The sequence below is a fragment of the Propithecus coquereli genome, unplaced genomic scaffold (assembly GCF_000956105.1).
Source record: "Propithecus coquereli isolate 6110/MARCELLA unplaced genomic scaffold, Pcoq_1.0 Scaffold68, whole genome shotgun sequence".
In the NCBI taxonomy this organism is placed as follows: Eukaryota; Metazoa; Chordata; class Mammalia; order Primates; family Indriidae; genus Propithecus; species Propithecus coquereli.
In genome coordinates, this window is record NW_012152840.1 from 5,938,603 (window position 1) to 5,959,433 (window position 20,831).

General features: G+C 36.9%; 1 protein-coding gene across 1 annotated transcript; it reads right to left on the reverse strand.

The window, feature by feature from the left end:
• Nucleotides 1-7,598: 7,598 nt before the first annotated feature.
• On the reverse strand, nucleotides 7,599-18,407 carry LOC105823561 (putative COBW domain-containing protein 7). The gene is given in 5 exon segments (XM_012660795.1): nucleotides 7,599-8,476; nucleotides 8,479-8,631; nucleotides 8,751-8,895; nucleotides 13,558-13,749; nucleotides 18,339-18,407. Coding segments are annotated over 5 exon segments (1,437 nt in total).
• Nucleotides 18,408-20,831: the final 2,424 nt, after the last annotated feature.

Sequence of the window (20,831 nt, forward strand, 5' to 3'; positions counted from 1 at the left end):
GTAAAACAAATAACTGAACTTATCTTTTGGGAGCACAGTTGTGGCTAGTTTTATTTTTAAACTATTGTTCCATCTCTAAGAGCCTTGCATCCGCTACTTCTGCAGTGGTTTCACCAGTGATACATTTTTCCTTACAAATTCTGCCCATGGTTGTCTCATCAAATCAATCACCAAGAAAAGTCTCAGCTGCCTGAAAACTTTTTGCCAAACCTCTTCTGCTCATTAAAGAGGAGGTGCCTATCACTACAGGGCTGGTGTTTGAGACAGTGTGGATTTGAGGTGGGCTGGCATTTGAAGTACAGGAAGGACTTAGAAGGTTTCTGTAGCAATCTGAATCCTCTCAGGCCCTCAGCCCAAGGACCTCAGACAAGTTTCATGCCTGTAGGTCAAAACAGGGAAATACAGAATTCTCTAGGCAGAACATTAAGAGGGTTTTGAGTTTCACACCAGCACTGGAGAACTAATACCCTCAGTACATGTTGATTGCCACAGACTTCAGTTCAACACTTTCAGAGGCAAAGCTGACTTGAAATATTTTTTTTTCCATTAACCTCTACCTCTTCTCCCTTTGTGATTTGACTTCTCCTTCCTGGGCTGGTTTTTTCCTCTGGGATTAGAATTTAGGTCTTGAATTTCTAGCATTGCCTATCCAGAGGCAATTTTGCCTGCCTTCAGCTTTGTTTCAAAGCTGTCTCCATTTCCTCGACCATGGGGTGCTCCTTTAGGCCACGTGCCACTCTCTGTCCCTCACTGTATTTACAACTTCCTCAGTCCGCTTGCCTCGTCTCTGTAATCTCATTCACCCTTCTTGCATTACTGCCTGAGAGCCGAGCTTTCATTTCCGGAGTTGGGAATATGGTTTCGATTAGACAGCTTTGTTTTCCCCCTGGTGTTCGCATACTGGTTTTCAGTGTCCCAGTCCACTTTTCATTCCTGTCTTCCTCTGGTCACAGTTTGCCTTGTTAAAGCATAATGATCTCATCTTCGTCTCTTTAATGGCCTGACCCCGTTTCTTCCCCTGAACCATATTACATTATGGGTGACATTATTTACGCTTTCCTTTTCACCCCTATGACATGCTTCAGGCTGTCTTTTTCCCCACGTTCTGGGTCAGAAAGCACAGGCCATGCACATCCTAAGCCAATTCTTTCTTTCTAAATGACCCCTTGCCTGGTTCTGCAGAAGCCAACAAATCTATATCCATTGAAGTCACAAATACAATTTTGCCAAGAATACCATCCAAACTGGCTAACTCTGAATTTCAAAGAAACTGTTGAGTCTTCCCTTTTGTATACAGAGAAGGGAGAAGCTATGATTTCTGCTACAGTACCCAAATCTTGAGAGGTGCAAATTAGAGCAAAAAGAGGAAAAGGAGACTTGGGCCAAAAGACCTGGTTTTGTGATTTCATTCTGGGCCATTGTTTGAGTGATGTCTTCAGTATCCTGAAGCTCAGGTTTTGTTTTGTTTTTGCCTTAGTCCATTTGGGCTCCTATAACAAAAATGCCATAGACTGGGTGGCTTAAACAACAGACATTTATTTCTCCCAGTTCTGGAAGCTGGGAAGTCCAAAATCAAGGTACCACAGAGTTAGTGTCTGGTCAATCTCTGCTTCCTGGTTCACAGACAGTTGCCTTCTCGCTGTGTTCTCACATGGTTAACAAGGGGCCAGAGGTCTCTTTGGTTTTAAGAGTACTGATCTCATTCATGAGGGCTCCACCCTCTTGACCAAAACATTGCCCAAATTACTCATCTCCAAATATTATCACTTCAGGAGTTAGGATTTCAACATATGAATTTGGGGGGGGGGTAGAAATATTTTTTCTATAGCAAATTTTCATTTACAAAATGGACCTATGATTTTTGTTTGTTTGTTTACCACAGACTCAATCAAATAACTCCTGAGTATTTAAAAATATTTTGGAAACAGCAAGACAGTAGTAGAGGGTAGTGGTTAAGAACATGAGATTTTATGTCAAACTTGCCTGCTAAAATTTAGCTTTTGATTCCAGCATTTACTGGAGTACAACCTTGTGTGAGTTATTCAACATCTATAAGCCTCAGTTTCTTTATCTAGAAAATCAAATAACAAAAGTTTCACCTCACAGGATTGTTATGAGAAATATACACAATAATAATACTAAAAGCACTTAAAAGAATGTTTCATGGCACGGACTTAATTAACATTGGATGTTATTACTCTTAACAATATCTTATATCTCTACAACTGCTAAAGCAGTTTAAGAGAATATAATTATTTTGGGTTATATTTGTTTACAGATTTGCTTCTCTCAATCAGACTTTAGACTGCTTAGGACAGGGACCATGTCTTAACTTTCTCTCCTTAGCACCAAGCACAGGACCTGAGACACAGAAACTCAATAAAGATGTATTGACTTGAAAAGGAGGTGGGTGACAATATCAGTGTCTTCGCAGCTGAGCTTTTTCCAGCACAACTGCTGTTCAAGTCCCTCCTTTCGTTTGTCAGAATCCAAGGCCAAGTCACCTGTTACGCTCTGTGCCACAGGATTGATCTTCCCTTTTCACCGCTTATAGGGTAAGTAATAAGGGGAGTTCCAAGAAGCCTTTGGACCTAAATATTTCTTCCAAGGGCTTCTCGTAGTGCTGGAAATACATAGGGACCATAATTTGTCATAAATGTCAGCAATTGACAAATCAATATGTGATAGTGGTGGTATATCATTGTTCTATGTATAGTATAGAAAGCAACCTCAGATCGTTTTTGGAAGAGATATCAATAACTTGAACAAAAGGATAGGCATGAGTTATGGGGATATTAATATACCTGATAAAATGCATGATCTATTTGGTTGTTAATATCCACAATAAATCATTGTGAACAATTAAATCTTTCCTCAAAATTATTGATCTGGGTGACTATCTAACAAGATACCTCTAAGTTCCATGATGGAAAAAGACACAGAAGAGTCTGATTTTTTTAGAGGAAAGCAGATAGAAAACATAAGAAAGGTAGGCATGTCTGGGTGAGGCTTCTTGGACAAGATAAAAACATTTTTAGAAAAGAAAAGGGATTCTAATATCAAAGTGGGGGGATTTATCAGAATTTGGCTTGGCCCATCCTTGATTATTGGCTCAGTTTAAATTGCTTTGGCCAGCTCTCCAGCCAAAGCCACTTTCTCACAATCCGCTCCACTTTGGTGCTGTATGGGTCAATTGGAAAAGTATCAACTCTGTAATGAACATCACTTCCCCAGTACCTGGGATTGTACCACCAGGTTTCTCTCTTGAGCCAACTTTCCTGTGTCACTTTGTTGAATGCATTTTTCAACCTCTTTGTAGTGAGGGGAGAATGTTTTAATAAATTTCTCTTTCCATCTGGTTTGGCCCTAGAAATGAAGCCTGTGCTCTCTGGAGTGATGACAAGGTTTAGGTGAGATTCACTCACAGCTGTGGCAAAGTTCTTGAAGGACTCCCATTGGGTTGTCTTTGCTGTGTCTTCTGCCAAAAGAGGACCTGCTTTAAGTCATAGATTCAACAGCTCTAGAATCCTGGAATTTACTATCAAGTCCTATTGATTATTGCAACACTATTCAAAATGTTTTTCATTTGTCTCTAAACCTTGATTTCAATCCAAATATTTGGGTGACTCAGAGTCTTAGTTTGATTATATTAAATATTTTTCATAGTATGCAGGTGCATAAATCTAAGGCTTCCTTTAAAATGTTTTCCATACATTTTTGGTAAAATCTTTCAAGACAGAGATTTTAAAAAGATCTATGATATATCTACATTGTTTTCAAGATGAAATTTCTTCCCATTGCTCCCACTGTTTTATATTATGTTCAAACCAAATGAATGTACTTGCCTCTCCTAACCTCACATTAATGGTATACTTATGATTAAATTAAACATGGAAAGATGAAAAGATATTAATTATAGCACTTTAACTCATGAAGTTATGTTTGAAGGAAACAAAAGGAGAGAATTTCCTTGAAAGATGAAGCAGGTTTTAGTATATATAAAATAGGAAAGTGCAGTCTAGGCACAGAAAACACTATCGACATAGGTAGGGAAGTTAGGGAAATCATTCAATGCCTCCAGGGATACTGGCTAAAAGTTTCACTATAATTTGTAGATGACAGTAGCAGCAACAGTGAAAACTACAACTTACGTGCCATCATTTACTGACTACTTTATGTAAAAAATTTTTCATATATTTAACCAGATTTGACTCTTATTACAACACCATTTCAGATAAATAATATTTTTTAGTTTTCAAATGAGAAAATGGAACCTCTCTGAGGTTAGGCAACATGCTAAAGTAAGTGATAGAAATGAAATTCAACTGAACCTAAAATTTCTTATATTTCCACACATCATAAAATTCAGGGACTAAATTTTGCTATTAAGGAATCATCAGAGTGATGTATAATTCTGGACACCCTCCCACTAATACTGAGCAGGGCCTCTGTATTGAAAGGGAGAAGTTATTTAAAGGATGGGACTTTTCACAAAGAAAGATGTTTGGTGTACAGTGGACAAGAAGGATGGGATCTCTTCCATTAAGACCCACCAAGAATTAACCAGTCATTCCTGGGAATAGTTATGATCAAGAATGGAAGAAACCTGTGTTCCAATACCATATCTTTTGTGACCTTGAAAAAGTCATTAGCTTTTTGGGACAGTATTATTATTAGTTCTTCTACAGAAGAGAAGGATTTGATATGCAGTTTTAAATGGCCATGCACAAAAGATTGAAAGAGAGGAATATAACCAATGAAAATGCAAATGTAGAGCCCTCCTCTAAAAGAATAGTGACTAGAATATAAAAATCTAGAATAAGTTGAAACTACATGTTGTAGTTGATAAAAGATGTTCAGATTATATTCGGTGCAGAAAACATAATTAGAAAGGTCTAGCTGCACAGTTTGGGGACACTAACAAAATGAAAACAAGTGAAAAGAATTTCTCCATTTCTTATTTGTTTCCTAAAATGATCAGGTTTGGTTTTCTACCCAGCATTTATCCCGTCTGTCCTTAACTCCTTACTAACAAAATCATTATTTGGGGAGATATTCATACTTTCTCCAAGCTTGTTCTCACTATTCTTAGATCCATGATGGGTCTCAATTAGTTTGATCCATTTGGAGTACTTTGATACATGGATTAGAATATGACATATGGGTGCCAATCAGTCTATAGGGAAAGCTTGGAGGAATTTCTCTCTTGCTCATTTCCTCTCTTTCTCTCTCTTTTCTCTCAAGCATAATATGAACAAGAAAACATGAACTCAGATTGCTTCTGGCAGCCATCTTATGACTACAACCACAATCAGGCTTATTATGATGTTGATGCTATAAGTCATGATCTACAAACATATAAAGAGCAAGCAGCACAGCTCAACAAATCCTGAAGCATGCTCTACCTCTGAAAGGTATACATACCTTAACCATTTTAGGCAGCTTGAGTTGGAACTTCTGTTACTTTCAACCAAGAGCATCTTAGCTAATACACTCTATGTTTTTTTATCAAGAGGAATGATGATCATCAAATTGGAACAATAAAACACATGTGAATGGGTAAAAATTAAAGCCGTAGATATGCCTGGGTGACAGTGTTAAAGAATTCAGATCTTTGAAATGAATTCAAGCCCAAGTGCATTTTAGAGTATGGGAATAATTTATTGATGTGATACCAAAAAGATTATGCAGGTGTAGTCCCAGAATCACTGCAGAAAACCCTAAAAATCTTAGAGACAAGAATAGGAATGGATTCTAGAAATTACACATTAGGTGCATCTCATGGAAAGAAAAGGTCTAGAAGGAACAGTAACAGAGATGATTTGTGAATGCTTCTAAAGTGGAGAAGTGATGATCATTGTGAACTAACCCAAGTGCCTGAAGTCAGACCAAACTAACCTCATTTCCTCTCTTGAGAAGGTTAACAAAGGGCAGATTAGATAAATTTCATAAGCAATATATCTGGATTTCACCAAGGAATTTGGCAAAGACTTGCATGATTTCTTGGCAGACAAGGCAGAGAAATATGTGATGGATGATAGTACAGTTAAAGCTGTAGCTGGTTTAAAACTTGTAGCCAATGAACTTCCATCAAAGGATAAGTGTCACCTTGGAGAGAGGTCTCACAGGCTTCTCTTAAATGATCTGTCTTATGTAGTATTTTGTATCAATAATGAAGATGAGGATATTGAAATCATCCTTATCAAAAGTGAGAGTGCCACCAAGTTGGTTGAAAGGATTACTGATAACTCAAAATGAGATATTGTGATTCAAAAAGGACCTCATAGGCTTTAATGATCACCTTTGCATAACAAAAGAATATTTACTAGCAATTAATTTTTTAAGAGTTCACACTTAGTAGGAATACATATTAACTTCCCAAGAACAAGATGGCTAAGATGATACATAGAAAGTGTGTAAATATGCTGTATCTGTCTATGTGCCGTGTGTTGGTTTGTGTAGACAACTCTCAAAAAAGATACACATATATATACATGAGGAAATTGCTAGGTAAAAAGTCGGTCAAAATTTTAAGATCCAGTAATTGGTCCATGTTTTATACTTTGTAGGTCCAGGGGCAGGGGATGGTGATGGGGTAGCAACTTTAAAAGGAAAACAGTGACCAATGACTCTAATACTACTCTGTTTATTCCTATTAATGTGAAGAACCAGCTCCATTGGGAGGAAGAATGCCTTGTAAAACGAAGTTAGGAATCTAGTTCCCTTTGTCTTATAGTATTAAGTTGTACTGTCTTTTAAAGTCAATATTTGTATTTCGGAGGGGGTGTGTGTGTGTGTGTGTTGAAATTATTCACTTGGAATAATAAAGAAATTTATGTGCTTCTCATGATATTGGTATGATCTTAAAGAATGGTTGAAATTAAGATAATTATACCCACACCAAATTTAGAGTGCCAAAGAGCACTGCTAATTTTCTGTAGAAGCTGCTGAGGCATTATTCCAGAAAGAATGAACTGAGTCTTGGTGAAGAGAAGGAGGAGCTGCAGGATAGCTCCTGAGCTAAAAACAATCCCTTTGCATAGACACTAGTCCTTTCCTAAGGATGGTAGAAAATCCAGGGTGGATATTAGAAAACAAAGCAGTTGCACAAATTAGGAACTGATATGTCTATGAAGCCATCACTCTGAAATATTTTAACTTCCTTCTCAAGCCGTCTCTTTGGATCAAAGGAAAGTCATATTTCTCCTGTGATTTCAAATCATTTGTTCTTCTACATTTCAAAACTTAGTACATCTTAGAATCTCTATATTAGACCAAATTAACTCTTAAGAATAAAATTTATATTAGATTTATATGCATGTATTTTCAGGTGTATTAATGGATCATGAAGGATATTTCAAAAGACATTTGAAAATACTCATCTTTTAAAATTATATTAATATTTTATTGCATGAATGTAAAATGTTTTATAGTACTAATTTACTAAATTTTATGTCTTCTGTAAAATAAATACTATTTTAAAGCATATTGGAATTAATAACAGAAGTAATGAAAAGAATAATTGCCTGAAAAACTCCCAGTAGGAAACTTATTCTCATTTTTATCATCCATCCTTTTGATAAGAAATGCTTACAGTGTTATGGACAAACTTGACCTTCTTTGAAATGTGTTGTCCACTGCTTTTCTGTTTCTGTCACAGTAGCTCTAAATAGCTGTTTAAGGATATCCTTGTCTAAATCTCTGCCAATAAAGACCAATCAATTTGTTCTCTCAGTGTCATCTTTCCAGCTCAGTGGAGCCTCTGCCAGATCATAGAACTCATAGACACCTTGGGCAATCACTTGTTGTGGTTTGTCTTTGACTGACACCAGCCCCTTTAGCCATACGACTTCCATGCAATCACCATCCTTGTTTCTCACATTCTTTTCCCACAGAAGGTTCTGAATAAAAACATTTCAATTTTTTTCCTTTGCATTTCCTGGTACTTCAAATGTGATTGTAACAATACTCTGATCAAGGTGAGGTTGTGTTGCTGGCACATGATGAAGTCTTTTCTGCAAATTTATTCCAGAGAGACCGTCAAAAGCATGAAGATCTAATACACCAGACAGATCAACTCTTGATCTCTGTGTTTCCAAAATTTTTCCTAGTCCATTTATTGATCTAATGGTTGTTCTTAATTTGTTTAAATCTTCTTCTGGAACCAAGTGTGTTTTATTGATGAGAATGATATCTGCCAAAGCAATTTCTCTAGCAGCTTCATTGATAAGGCCACCAGGTTTTATTTCTATTAAATATTTCAATCCATATTTTGAATCTACAACAGTTATGATACCATCAAGATAGATATCACTCCTTAATTCAGCATCAACCCAAAAGATAGAGGCTACAGCACCAGGATCTTCTAACCCAGTGATCTCTAACAGTATGTAATTAAATTTCCCCTTCTTCTCCATCAAATCCTCCATAGATCTAAGGCCATTGTCCTTCACTGAACAGCAGAGACAACCATTTCCAATTCTAGCCTCTCTGCATAGAGCTCTCCACCTTGGCTAACAGCTAAGGATTTCTCCACTGCACTTCCTTCCCCAAATTCATTTAAAATATCTGCTATTCTTTTGCTATGTTGTTCTGTCAAAATATAGTTCAGAAGTGTTGCCTTACCAGCACCTCCAAGATATTTGCTCTCAATCAGGAGGCCCAGTACCTAAGAAGAAGAGGCACCAGTAGCCTCCAAGATCCCAGGACACCAGAGTTCACCGCATTTTCTGGCCAGGATGGTTAGTTACCTAAAGACTCGGTGATAACTGTGACTGGGATCTTCGTGTCAAGCCTAGACTTTTTCTTCTCCTCTCTTTGCTTTGCTGCAATGGGAACAAATTCAGGACAGTCCACCTTCATATGCTCCTCTTCCTCATCCACAGCTTCAACAGCCTAAAACAACCCAGCCTATAGCATGGCTCTGTCTCAATTGAAGAGCTCTCATCTTTGGAGGGTACAATTATGGAAGGTTTGGATGAGATGGCTTTTGTTTTATGCTTTACCTGCTTTTGGTATGGTTTGAAGTCGTTACAATAAGAATGCATCTTTTTATAATTTTTTAAAATGTTTTATTTCAAAAATTAACAAGAATATGGATTTAGATTAACTAACTTCTAAATGTCACAGAAAAAAATAAACTGAAATATTATTTGGCTGAACATCATGTATAGAAAAAGACAAAAACTTTTTTCATAAACTAATCTGAGCTTATCTTGAGTGTTTTATTATTATTTAATCCTGGTGCCATATTTTAATGTATGACGTGAACATCAAAAAGAGAGTTATTATCAGTGGTTGTCTACAAGAACCAGTGTTGCCACATAGAGATCGTGGAGAACTAGAAAAGGGATGCCAAACTCTGAACAAGGCAGAGTCCGATGCAGCATTTTGTAGCCAGGTAGGCTGGCTGGGAAACCATCCCATCTTGTAAAATCTGCTGGTGTTTAAATGATAGCAATTAAATGAATTATTTAAAATCAGTCTATGGGCTAAATACTCATGCCATGGGCCACCTGGGTATGATATTTAATCAAAGAGGAATGTGGTCATGATAATAAAGGCTTTTGAAACTAGTTCATGAGTGGAATAACTGAAGACACCAGAGAGTTTTCTCCTAAGGAATTCAGGAAGAAAAAACTTTTAAATGATTAGGGAGGCTCAGAAAGGACATAAGACTTGTCTGTCGAGAACTGAGCTCTCCAGCTTTATTTACAGAAGCTTGATGACAACCTGTTAAGGATATTGAAGTGGGATCCCTGTGCTGGGTAGGAAGCTTTGTTATCTCTAAAGTCCTTCTGAAGATAAGATTGTTTAAGTCTTCATCTGGACCATGAAGAAAGGATACCACATTGCCATACTTGTTTTTTTCTTTCAAGAAGTCAATGTAAATTGAGACTCTGAATGATCAAAGGCATGTTGTGGGAATTTTTTTTATGGCTTTCTTTTTGAAGTCTGTTGGATTTTTAAGCTCCCCACTAGAAAACCCACATATATGGTTTAAGAGTTGAACAAGTATGTAAAAATAAGTTTATTCTGACTTTATTCACATTTTTCATTTTAACAGAATTTCTAAATGTGTTTTTGTGCTCAGATATGATTTTAAAGCTTCAGATATTTGATGATGCCAGTTGCCCTTTTTTTTCATTTTATAACATTTCAAGAATTTTACTTTTTGTGCAAAGATTTTACCTTTAATCTAAAACAATATTCTAGTGCCAGTAGGAAACTCTTTTGTTAGGGTCTAATATTAAATGTTGACAATATGCCAGTGCTCTTCTAAGTGCTGTACCAGGGTGGGGCCATTTTATTCTTCCAAGATCTGTATATAAAGATATTGTCTTTATCCCTATTTTTCATCTATGGAAACTGAGGCACAGAGAAGTTAGACAACTTGTTCAAGGTCAGAAAGCTGGTAACTGGTGCAAGTTGGAATTTGAACTCAAGAAGTCCTGCTCTAGTCTATGCCTTTATGCTATGTTGCCTGACAAGTCTCTGGAGATGACTTCAAAGAAAGCCTTACATTAATTTTCATTTTGGAGAGAAGAAGATGACACCAAAGTGCATTCAATTTTTTTCTTCTCTGAATATTTTAAATGAGTTTGGATAAAAACCCAAAACTTAGCACCTAGTCAGTGGCTAGCCCAAGACAGGTACTCAGAAAATATTTATTAAGCAAACTAATTAGTGACTAGTGTATTAATTTATAAATGATTGTTGAATTTCGTAATACACACGCACACACACACACACACACACACACACGCACATAGACACCCCTGCACTCTTCATGGTGCTTAAAATAGTGTTGACCATAAAATATTATGTATGGTATTAAATAATACAGGGCATTGCTGAGACTTTTTCATGACACTTTTCACTACTACTTTTCTAATTGAATAATCAAGGGCTAAATGATGTAGTGGATATTAGTTGATTGATTTCTCCAACAACCTTTGCCTCCTGTCCTCTTCTCAACAGCCTCTATTTTTTGTAAGAGAATCCATGAGTTTCTAGATAGGCTGACTCCACTTCTGGGTTCAAGGGTGAGGTATATAAGCTAGGTTGAGGAAATGCATTTATTTGACCACAGTGATTGCTTTGGATTGGAAAGGAGACCAAGACATTCTAATGAGAAAGAATCTCTGGACATCTGTTAGAATGTTGCGACAAAGGGCCCTCTTGACTGGCTGATGTGCTGTGTGTAGGAGGAAACTAAAGCTGCCTGCAACCCTGTTTTGCCGCTATGCAGGAAGCCAGACCAAGGATGAAGTCAATGCATGGATTTGGGAAAAACTAGAGAGGCCCAGCAAAACTGAGCCAGAACCCTGATGACAATGCGAACATCTGAATCAACATGGATATAAATATAATCTACGTTGGATATTTGAATTGCATGAACCAATACATTCTCTATTTTAAAAATTTGTTTTTACTTACTATTATAAAATGTATCAGACGTTCAGAGAATAATTTCACTAATACTTGTTAGAGTATTGCTCAGACTTAACCAAGAAATTTATCACTTTGCCCTGCTTGCTTCAGAACTCTTAAATAAATAAAAATAATTAATTTCAGACACAATTTAAACTAAGTACATATGCCTTCCTAATCTAGTTCCCTTCATTTTTAAATGTTAGGGTTTTACCACATTTACTTTAAAACTTTCAGATAAATGAAAACAGCTACAGAATTAATTGAAGACTTTCCTCTACCTCTTCCTATCCCATTCCTTTATTCTTTTTTTAAAGGTAACCAATATGCCAAAATATGTATCTTTCCCATCCATTTTTTGTTTTAATAATATTATTACATTTATTTGCATTATAATAACAATCCAGTATGGTTTGTGTGTTTTTGGATGCATAAACATCTTCTGTACGTATCATCTTGCAGCTTGTTTTTTAGTCAGTATTATATCTATCATCTTTTTAAAAAAAATATTTGCCAGTGCCATACTTTTTCTCCTTTCATGCATTTGTTAGATTGAGAAAAGCCTTTGTATTCCTTTATTATTATTATTATTATTTGCTGTTTTGAAAATTGTATTTCTATTTTTCCTATGGTGACCCTCAAATGTATAACATAAATACTTAGCTGTATTATTTTCTAGTGGAGTCTAAAATTATTAAGTACTTTAGCCTACTCTTGAACAAGACAAAAATCTTAGCATGCCTTAAGCATAAAATAATTGACCTCCTTTCTTTGTATAGCATTCAAAATTTAAATTCTACTTAAGGAAAAGAATGAAACAATATCATTATTTTCTCTCAATCAATTATTTTAAAGACATGAGAAAACAGTCAGGCTAGGTATATAGAAATAGATCTTAAATGACCCCCTTTCCTGCCCTTTTTTCTTCATCTAATGCAATCTCAACAATCACAGCCTATACCAAGTCTTCCCTTCTCCAAGAATCTTCACCACCTTAGCCCACTGATCAGTCCACATCTGAAATTCTTCTGCACTTATTGACTTTGGTTTTCATTTGATGGCCAATCATAATTACACCCTAGTATCTTATATCATAATCTTTATCTTAACTTAACTTTCTATTTTTCTATTGATAGTTTTCTATTTTTTCTTTAGTAGAAGTTGCATTCCTTGAGGAACGGTAGCATAGTCTCATAATTCTTTGTGTACCCTATTGGGGCTTTCACACAGGAGGGGCTCCAAAAATGCTCCTTGATTATCTGTTACTAAATGAAACATTCCCAATGGGATTGAAATCCAAGATTTAGTGCTTGGTCATTAGGGAGCCATAGTGTTAACTGCTGAATTGTGGGGAGACTTCACACTGTGTAATGTGAAGAGAAATATCTTACACTAAGAGAGCAGTTTAGCCCAACACCTAGACTATGCTAATGAAGCTGTTCTCAAGTCCCTTTCTGTGAGCTGCTGAACATAGGCAGATAATTTAACTGCTAGTGCAGGACAAGAGAAGAAACACTGAGCCACTGAGCAGTGAGACATGACCAAAAATCTCATACAATTCTCAGCACAGGAACTGATAGTGATGGAAATTATCAGATATGTTTGAATGAGAAACTGCTTACCAGTAATTTTTTCCTATTAGTAGTTATTATGGTGTCAATATGTGTGTGTGTGTGTGTGTGTGTGTGTGTGTGTGTGTGTGTGCCTCTATGTGTGTGCAGAAATTTTGGGGGCCATAGGAGGAACATAACACAGTAGAAGATACTGTAATGTAAAAGTTGGTATAAGCCATATGTGGATTTAAATCCTGTTTATATTACTTACTTGATTTTTTGTGAGCTGGGAAAGTTATTTATAGTTTTGAGCATCAACTTCCTTGTCTGGAAAATGGGCATAAAATATTTACTTTGGGGGATTATTTTTAAAGTTTAGGTAAGATATACTACATGGAAAGTGCTTCAATAGCACATTGGATAGCACAAGATAGCTAATATTTGTATCTATATTAATCTTATTGGGTGAAAAATATAGGTCAATAGAATGCAGAGACTAGGGCAGTGGTAGGGGGTCAATAACTCCTTCAGCCAACCTTGAGTCAGGTTAGATAATAAAAGTTATGAATACCTTTGTGGGTTCACTTTTTGATTTTCCTAAAACCATTGCTACCACAATTCCTTGTTTTGGAAACTGTAAACAGAACCCATCATGCATGAGAAGCAAAGAACACGCCTCTGTTTCTGCTTTCTTGGGCTCAGAGGTTTCTGCAGCTTTTCTATGCTTGTCTGAATTTTTATTTTCTGCCACAAAGGAAGGATGCTTCAACATAAAGGGTGAAACAGTAATAATGCAAGAAGGAGCAGAGCTCAGTAAGCATATTATCAGTTGCTAGGATTTCCAGGAAAATTTTTAAATATCTTTATAGAAAAATATACCCCAGCTATCCTCACAGGCTCTTATAGGAGAGATGCAAAGAGACTCTGCTACTGAGTATCTGCCTTCATAATTGTGCAGTCATGGATATGTCTACAGAACTTTCTCATATTCACTAACTCGCTCATTCATGTATTCAAATGAACACTTGGCCTCTTCTATTAGCTCACATTCAGGAAAGACTTTGCAGATTGAGGCATATACAGTTCTTTTGGTCTATGTGAGTTCCAAGTTTAGCCTAATGCTTGTCACATAGTAGAGATTTATTATGTAATTGTTGAATGGATAGATGATTTCGTAAGAGCAAATATCTGCTGGGGTGGACAAGCAAATAAATGGGTGCTATCTCACAATTTTTGTGAATACTTACACTGGAAATTTAAATGGACATCCAAGATAATCTTTTCAAAAGATATGTAACTGTATTCATTTGTATCCATATTGTATTCATTTACCCTTTTTAATTCATGAAGTCGCTACAGTTTTTTCCTGGATCCATCTTCTCGTCTGCTGTTTCATGGTGAATACAAATCTTAGAAACAGAAAGCATTTACAAATCAGGTTATGAAACAGTCCCAATATGAAGAGGAAACGTGGGTTTGGGACTTAATTCCCATATTGAATTGCTGTATTACTTTTGTTAACTCTCTTCTTCTCTGTGGGCATCAGATCTCTGATTTGAGAATGAAGACGTGAAATTAGATCAACTCCAAGGTATTTTTTTTTTTTGTCATTGTTCCCAAGGTCTAAAATTTTTTTTTTTTTTTTTTTGAGACAGAGTCTCACTCCTTTGCCTGGGCTAGAGTGAGTGCCATGGCGTCAGCCTAGCTCACAGCAAACTCAAACTCCTGGGCTCAAGAGATCCTCCTGCCTCAGCCTCCCGAGTAGCTGGGACTACAGGCATGTGCCACCACGCCCGGCTAATTTTTTCTACATATTTTTAGTTGTCCAGATAATTTCTTTCTATTTTTTTTTTAGTAGAGATGGGGTCTCGTCCTTGCTCAGGCTGGTCTCAAATTCCTGAGCTCAAACAATCCGCCCGCCTCGGCCTCCCAGAGAGCTAGAATTATAGGCGTGAGCCACCGCGCCCGGCCTCCAAGGTCTAAAATTTTAAGTGGCATTGAAGTTCAAAGAACAAGATTATTAGAAAAGGATATGGTGTTGAAGAAAAATTCAGGCAGGCATGGTTCAGATCCTAACTCTTCTGCCAGCTGTATGACTTGGGGCCAATTGCTTAACTTTAGATAAACCATGCAGTGTGTGTGTAAGAACCCAGGCTTAGGCTAAATTCATATGCCAATTTTGCCATTGAATTATTCTGCAAATTGGGACAATTTATTTAACATCTCTTCAATTCCTTTTCTCTAAGTTTAAGAGGGCACTTAAAACACTTGGTGTTTGATTTAAATTAAATAATGAGTATTTAGAAAGCAGAACAATATCTGAAATACATATGTATATATATAAATAATGTTGCCCATAATAACAATAGTTCTGATTTTATTAACATCTCTAGGCCTCCCAATCTCCTCATATGTCTGATTAGGATAATAGTTTATACATAGTCAGTTCACTGTTTATAGGCACTTGATCATAATCACTGCATTCATTTGCTGAGAGCAAAGTGTATGTTAAGAAACAACCTGTGCACTTTATGTCGCTGTTGTTTTTAGAGATTGAGGTATCTGGAGAAGGCTTTACGGAGGTGGCTGGAGCTGGATTGTGAAGGATTGTTTACATTCATTATTTTATTCTCACTAAATATTTAGCCTATTATTTCTTGAATGCAAATGGCGTGACAGACACTGTTCTAGGAAAGAGATGAATAAGGCTAAGTACCCGCTCTTTGTTTAGGACATATTCACCGGTCCCCAACCTTTTTGGCACCAGGGACCAGTTTCATGGAAGGCAATTTTTCCACGGATTGCGGGTAGGTGATTGGGGGGTGGGGGTGGGAGGCAGAGCTCAGGCAGTGATGGGAGTGATGAGGAGTGGACATAAATACAGATAAAGCTTCTCTGGCTTGCCCACTGCTCACCTTCTGCTGTGTGGCCCCTGATTCCTAAGTTTCATAGAAGACATTTTTCCATGGACCAAGGAGAGGCGGGTGGGTGACTGAGCTCTGGCGCTAGTCCCTAACAGGCCACAGACCAGTACTGGTCCACGACCCAGAGGGTTGGGGACTACAGTTCTAGAAGAACCACAGACAATATAAAAAGAAACAAATAAATACTGTTTTGATAGTAAAAATTTCTGTAAAGTAAATGTTGCAATGCCAAGGAATCACAACTGTTGGGAGAGGGATGGAATGAGATTTATAAAGCTATTAAAGGAAAGATTTACATTGGAGACTCAGGAGGCAGAGAGTGAGAGGCGGGTGCAGGATGAAAAATTACCTATTGGGTACAATGTACACTATTCAGGTGACAGATATATTAAAAACCTAGAAGTCTCCATTATGCAATTCAGCCATATAATAAAAAACCATTTGTACCCTCTAAATCTACTTAAATAACAAAAGAGAAAGCTTGTGATAATCCTTTGCAAGAAAAAAAAAAGGTTTATAGGCACTGAAGATTTTTTTAGGGGTATATATTGAAGTATTGTTCTTACCATATTAGTATAAAGTTGAATAACATAATTTTCCTCTGATTTATATTGTTTTATAAACGCGTTTCTCCTGCTGTTTAACATGAACCTTAAATGCCTGGGGTCTCCTTCCCCCACAAGTGGTTTCTCTATTTTCAGGTTCTCCGGTAGGTGGACAATCCAAAATGTAGTGTACCCACAATGTAGGCATTTGACAGTTTTTATGCTAGGGTTGTACAGGCAGAGCCATAGACACTTAGAATGCTTTCTGGGAAAGAAGTTTCCGGTGCAGTGTTCACTTCAGGGATTTGGGGGGTGTGACTGCAGTGCATTCATCTTCCCTTCCATCTGTCTTTGACCACATGAGAATGAACACGAAAAAGTCCTGTGAATCTTGGGAGAAGAAATCTAACAGTTGGAAAATGAGGCCAGGAGATTAGCTTTGATGCCATGCCTATCCCACCTTGCTCCTCAAGCAATTTCAGATGGGATGCATGTGAAGAACACAGTGAAGACACAACTGTCAAAGTAAAAGTGATGTACAGGAAACCAAGGTACATTCAAACTAAAACAGCTATAGAGCATCTGGTATGAGTTTGCATTTCATCTTAATTATTTAAGATTGGAGGTTGTAACAAGAGGAAAATGGAGCTATTTTGAAGGTTTCTGATACTGGGGACATGGAGATAAGGAACAGCAGCTGCTTTTGTGGAAGAATGAATGGGAACTAATTTTTTTCCTGAGAACCTCTATATGCTAGACATTGCACACTTTACATTCATTATTTCAAATACAACCACACAATCGTACCACCTAAATTTGAACAACATTTTTGATGTACAAATATCATTCATACTTGTTCATCAGCATAATCCTAACAAATCTGTTTTAGGTACAATGTAACTAAAAGTATAGATTCTGGATTAGAATTGGTGAATTCAAACCCTAACTTCACTACTTTATTCGTATATGACTTTGGATGAATTTCTTTCACTATGCACTGCATTATTCTCATTTGTAAAATAGAAATGAAGAGAATATTGACTACCTAGGAGGATTAAATATGATAATAAAAGTAAAGCACTGAAATTAGGACAGTGGCTGGCACACAAATGTGCAGTAAATGTTAGCTGATATTACAATTCCAATATTATATCTAGAAGAAGAGGGCTTTAGAAAATTAAATGTCTTCCCCAAGAATTTATAGATAGCAATTGGCTATGTTTGGTCATAAGTTTTGAGTCATGCTATTCATTTTTGAATACATATTGCATTTAATGCCCTGTGATTATCATTGAAGACAGAGAAACAGACATATCACCTACTCCAAAGGGACTTTCCTAGTCTCTTCTTTTTTGAGGTAGAAAAGAACTCATGTCATAAGAAGCAATGGAGAAAGAGTGTTGGCTTACATCTTACTTAACACTTATTAGAGTTTATCCAAGAAGATTGGAAAGTATTCACTGAATATGTTCTAAGGTATGTGAAAATTTTCACCAAAACTTTAAAAGGGTTACATTGAATGATGAATAAAACAACTTTAGGTGGCAGAAAACTTCAATTTTGATGACTAGAAAACATCAAAGTATTCTAATTATTTTTGCAAACCGAAGATCCCTTGACTGGACCAAAAGAAGACACATGAAAAATAGGGAGGCTAGTGTGGAGTGGAAGAAGAGGTATAGGAGCAATGTAAAGGAGGCGAACATACTTCTCTTTATATGAATCTATTTCAATCTTTTTCCAACACTCTTTAGTGATTTCCATTGCCCAAAGGAGACAATCTTAGATGCTTAAACGAGTCTGAAAGTATTTCTAAGAACTGAGCTTCCCCACCTCATCTCCCATGTGTCTCTCATTCCTTTCGCTCTGTACTTGAGAAATACTGAACGGCTCAGCTGCACACTATATGATTGTGCACATGAGTCTGAGTCATCTCTTCGACTTGTCCCCATGCCCGAAATTCCTTTGACATCAATTCTTGGCCACACTGAAATCTGCTCATTCTTTAAATCTCAACTCTGGCTCGTTCGTTCCAGGAAGCCTTTGCTGACAAAGTTAGAAGCTTATTCTCACCCACATAGCATCTTTATCATTGCTCTTATTTCATCATCCTCATATTCTCTGTTTGTGTGTTTTCTCCCTCCGCTTCCTAATTTGGGTTTCTTGAGAATCTTTCGTGGCAACTTTTCCTGAACTCCCATTTCCAGCTGACGATCAGGGGCTGCATCTCTCCTTCTGGTAAGTACAGCAGATCTCTGGGGCAGTGACGGAGGTGTCCTTGCATGGCCTCAGCCATGTGGAGCCTGATAGCAATAGTGCACCCCCTTCCCTCCTCACATGCCCCCCTCCTTACCCAAACAGACATATTTGCCTTGAAAGACGAGGTTTGTCACAAGGTAGAAACTTCTTTTTTTCTTTTAATCATTTGAAATTATATTCTCTTCTCTTTAGTGCTAGCAGGTGTTTCTCCAGCAGGGGATTTCTCAAATCCCTGAAGCATAAGGATAAGCATATAAGCATACACTGAAGTAAGCAAGTATCCCATTATCCAGATTTTAAGTTTGTCACTATGAAAATCTCACCATTAAGTTTATTTTTCATAGACAATTCTCTTGTCTTGGCTGATTGCCAGTTAATCTCCTCATACAGCAGTCCCCAACCTTTTTGGCACCAGGGATTGGTTTCCTCAAAGATAATTTTTCCATGGATGGGGAGGTGGGGCAGGAGGCAGAGCTCAGGCGGAGATGTGAGCGATGGAGAGTGGCTGTAAACACAGATGAAGCTTCCCTTGCTCGCCTGAAGCTCACTTCCTGCTGTGCGGGCATGGTAGAGGGTTTCCTCAGTTCATGGAAGACAATTTTTCCACCAAGGCGGGGACAGGGGGGTGGTGCGGAGCTCTGTGTCTTGGGGGTTGGGGACTGCAGTCCTTATACATGGCATGAGAGGCCAATTTTGGGACTTGAGAGAAATCATAGATTCAAAAGAGTGGATCTATAAAAGCTTAGAATTTTACCCATTTAAGCCAATTGAAAATCTTCCGTGAGCAAAAACAGGTTTTTTTTCCTTCTCTCTCCTCTCTTCCTTCCCTCTTCTCTTCCTTTTTCCTCCTTCTCCTCCCTCTTCTTTTTCACCTTTTCCTCTTCCTCTGCCTCTTCCATTTCTTATCTTTCTCCTCCTCTCCCTGTATCACTTGTACTGGTATTGCATGAATAGTGCTCAAATGTTTTGACACTTGGAAACAAAGGTTCATGCTGCTTTGTTTCCCTCAGAATAGCTTTAATATACATGTGCTCAAATAAAATTTCCATTTCTATTGATTTATTTCACACAAAAAAGGGAATTACCTGACTATCTTCTAGTCATCCTTAAAAACTCAACTCAGATACCAGCTATACCAGAATACATATATATTTTAGATCTGCCTGGCATATAATAAGCAATACATGTATTTGTTATCATTATATTTAATATATCATTATATTTGCTACTATTCTTTTATATTTATCTATCTATCTATAGATAGATATTCAATTATGTATCTCTATTACTCTCGTAGAGTTTCTAGACTGATGCTGTACAATTGAAATATAATGTGAGCTACAAATAATTCAGGTCATATATAAAATATTAATTTTCTAGTAGCCATATTAAAGAGTAAAAAAAGCAGATAAATTAATATTAATAACATAGTTTAGCATAATATAGAAAAAATGTTATTTCAAAATATAATCAATATAAACAATAATGAGATATTTTAGTTTCTTTTTTGGTACTAAATTGTAGAAATCTGGCATGTATATTATATTTTAAGCACATTTTTATTTGGACTAGCCACATTTCAAATGCTCAGATGCCACATGTGACTCACGGATATTGTACTGTAAACACCATTCCATGCCATTCCCTTGTACTGCCAGTGCAAAGCAACAGGTCCTGTGGTATAGGAGTCCTTAAATACATAGTTTTCACAGTGGATTAAATGACTAAAAACATAATTCAAGAACAGAAAAAAATCAGAGGATTCATATTCATATGGAGGATACAAAAAATTATTCATGTCATATTGAGAATATGAATATATTCATATCGATACATGAATATATTCAAATTAGGAAAATATACCACTTTGTGATTGATATATTAGTTTATGATTTCCATAAGTTTAGAAATAAGGAGGATTTTCTGGTGCAGATACAGTATTTTCCAATAGAGGGCAGAGACCTAATCTGTAACTAAACAGTGGGAACTTAGTGGTACCAGAGAGCTTATTCAGTTTGGGAGAACTATTCACACCTACACTTTACAAATGGAGCACCAGTAAGGTTTCTTATAAGCATAGGACGTCATTACACTGAAGGCCCAAACTACTCAGCCAG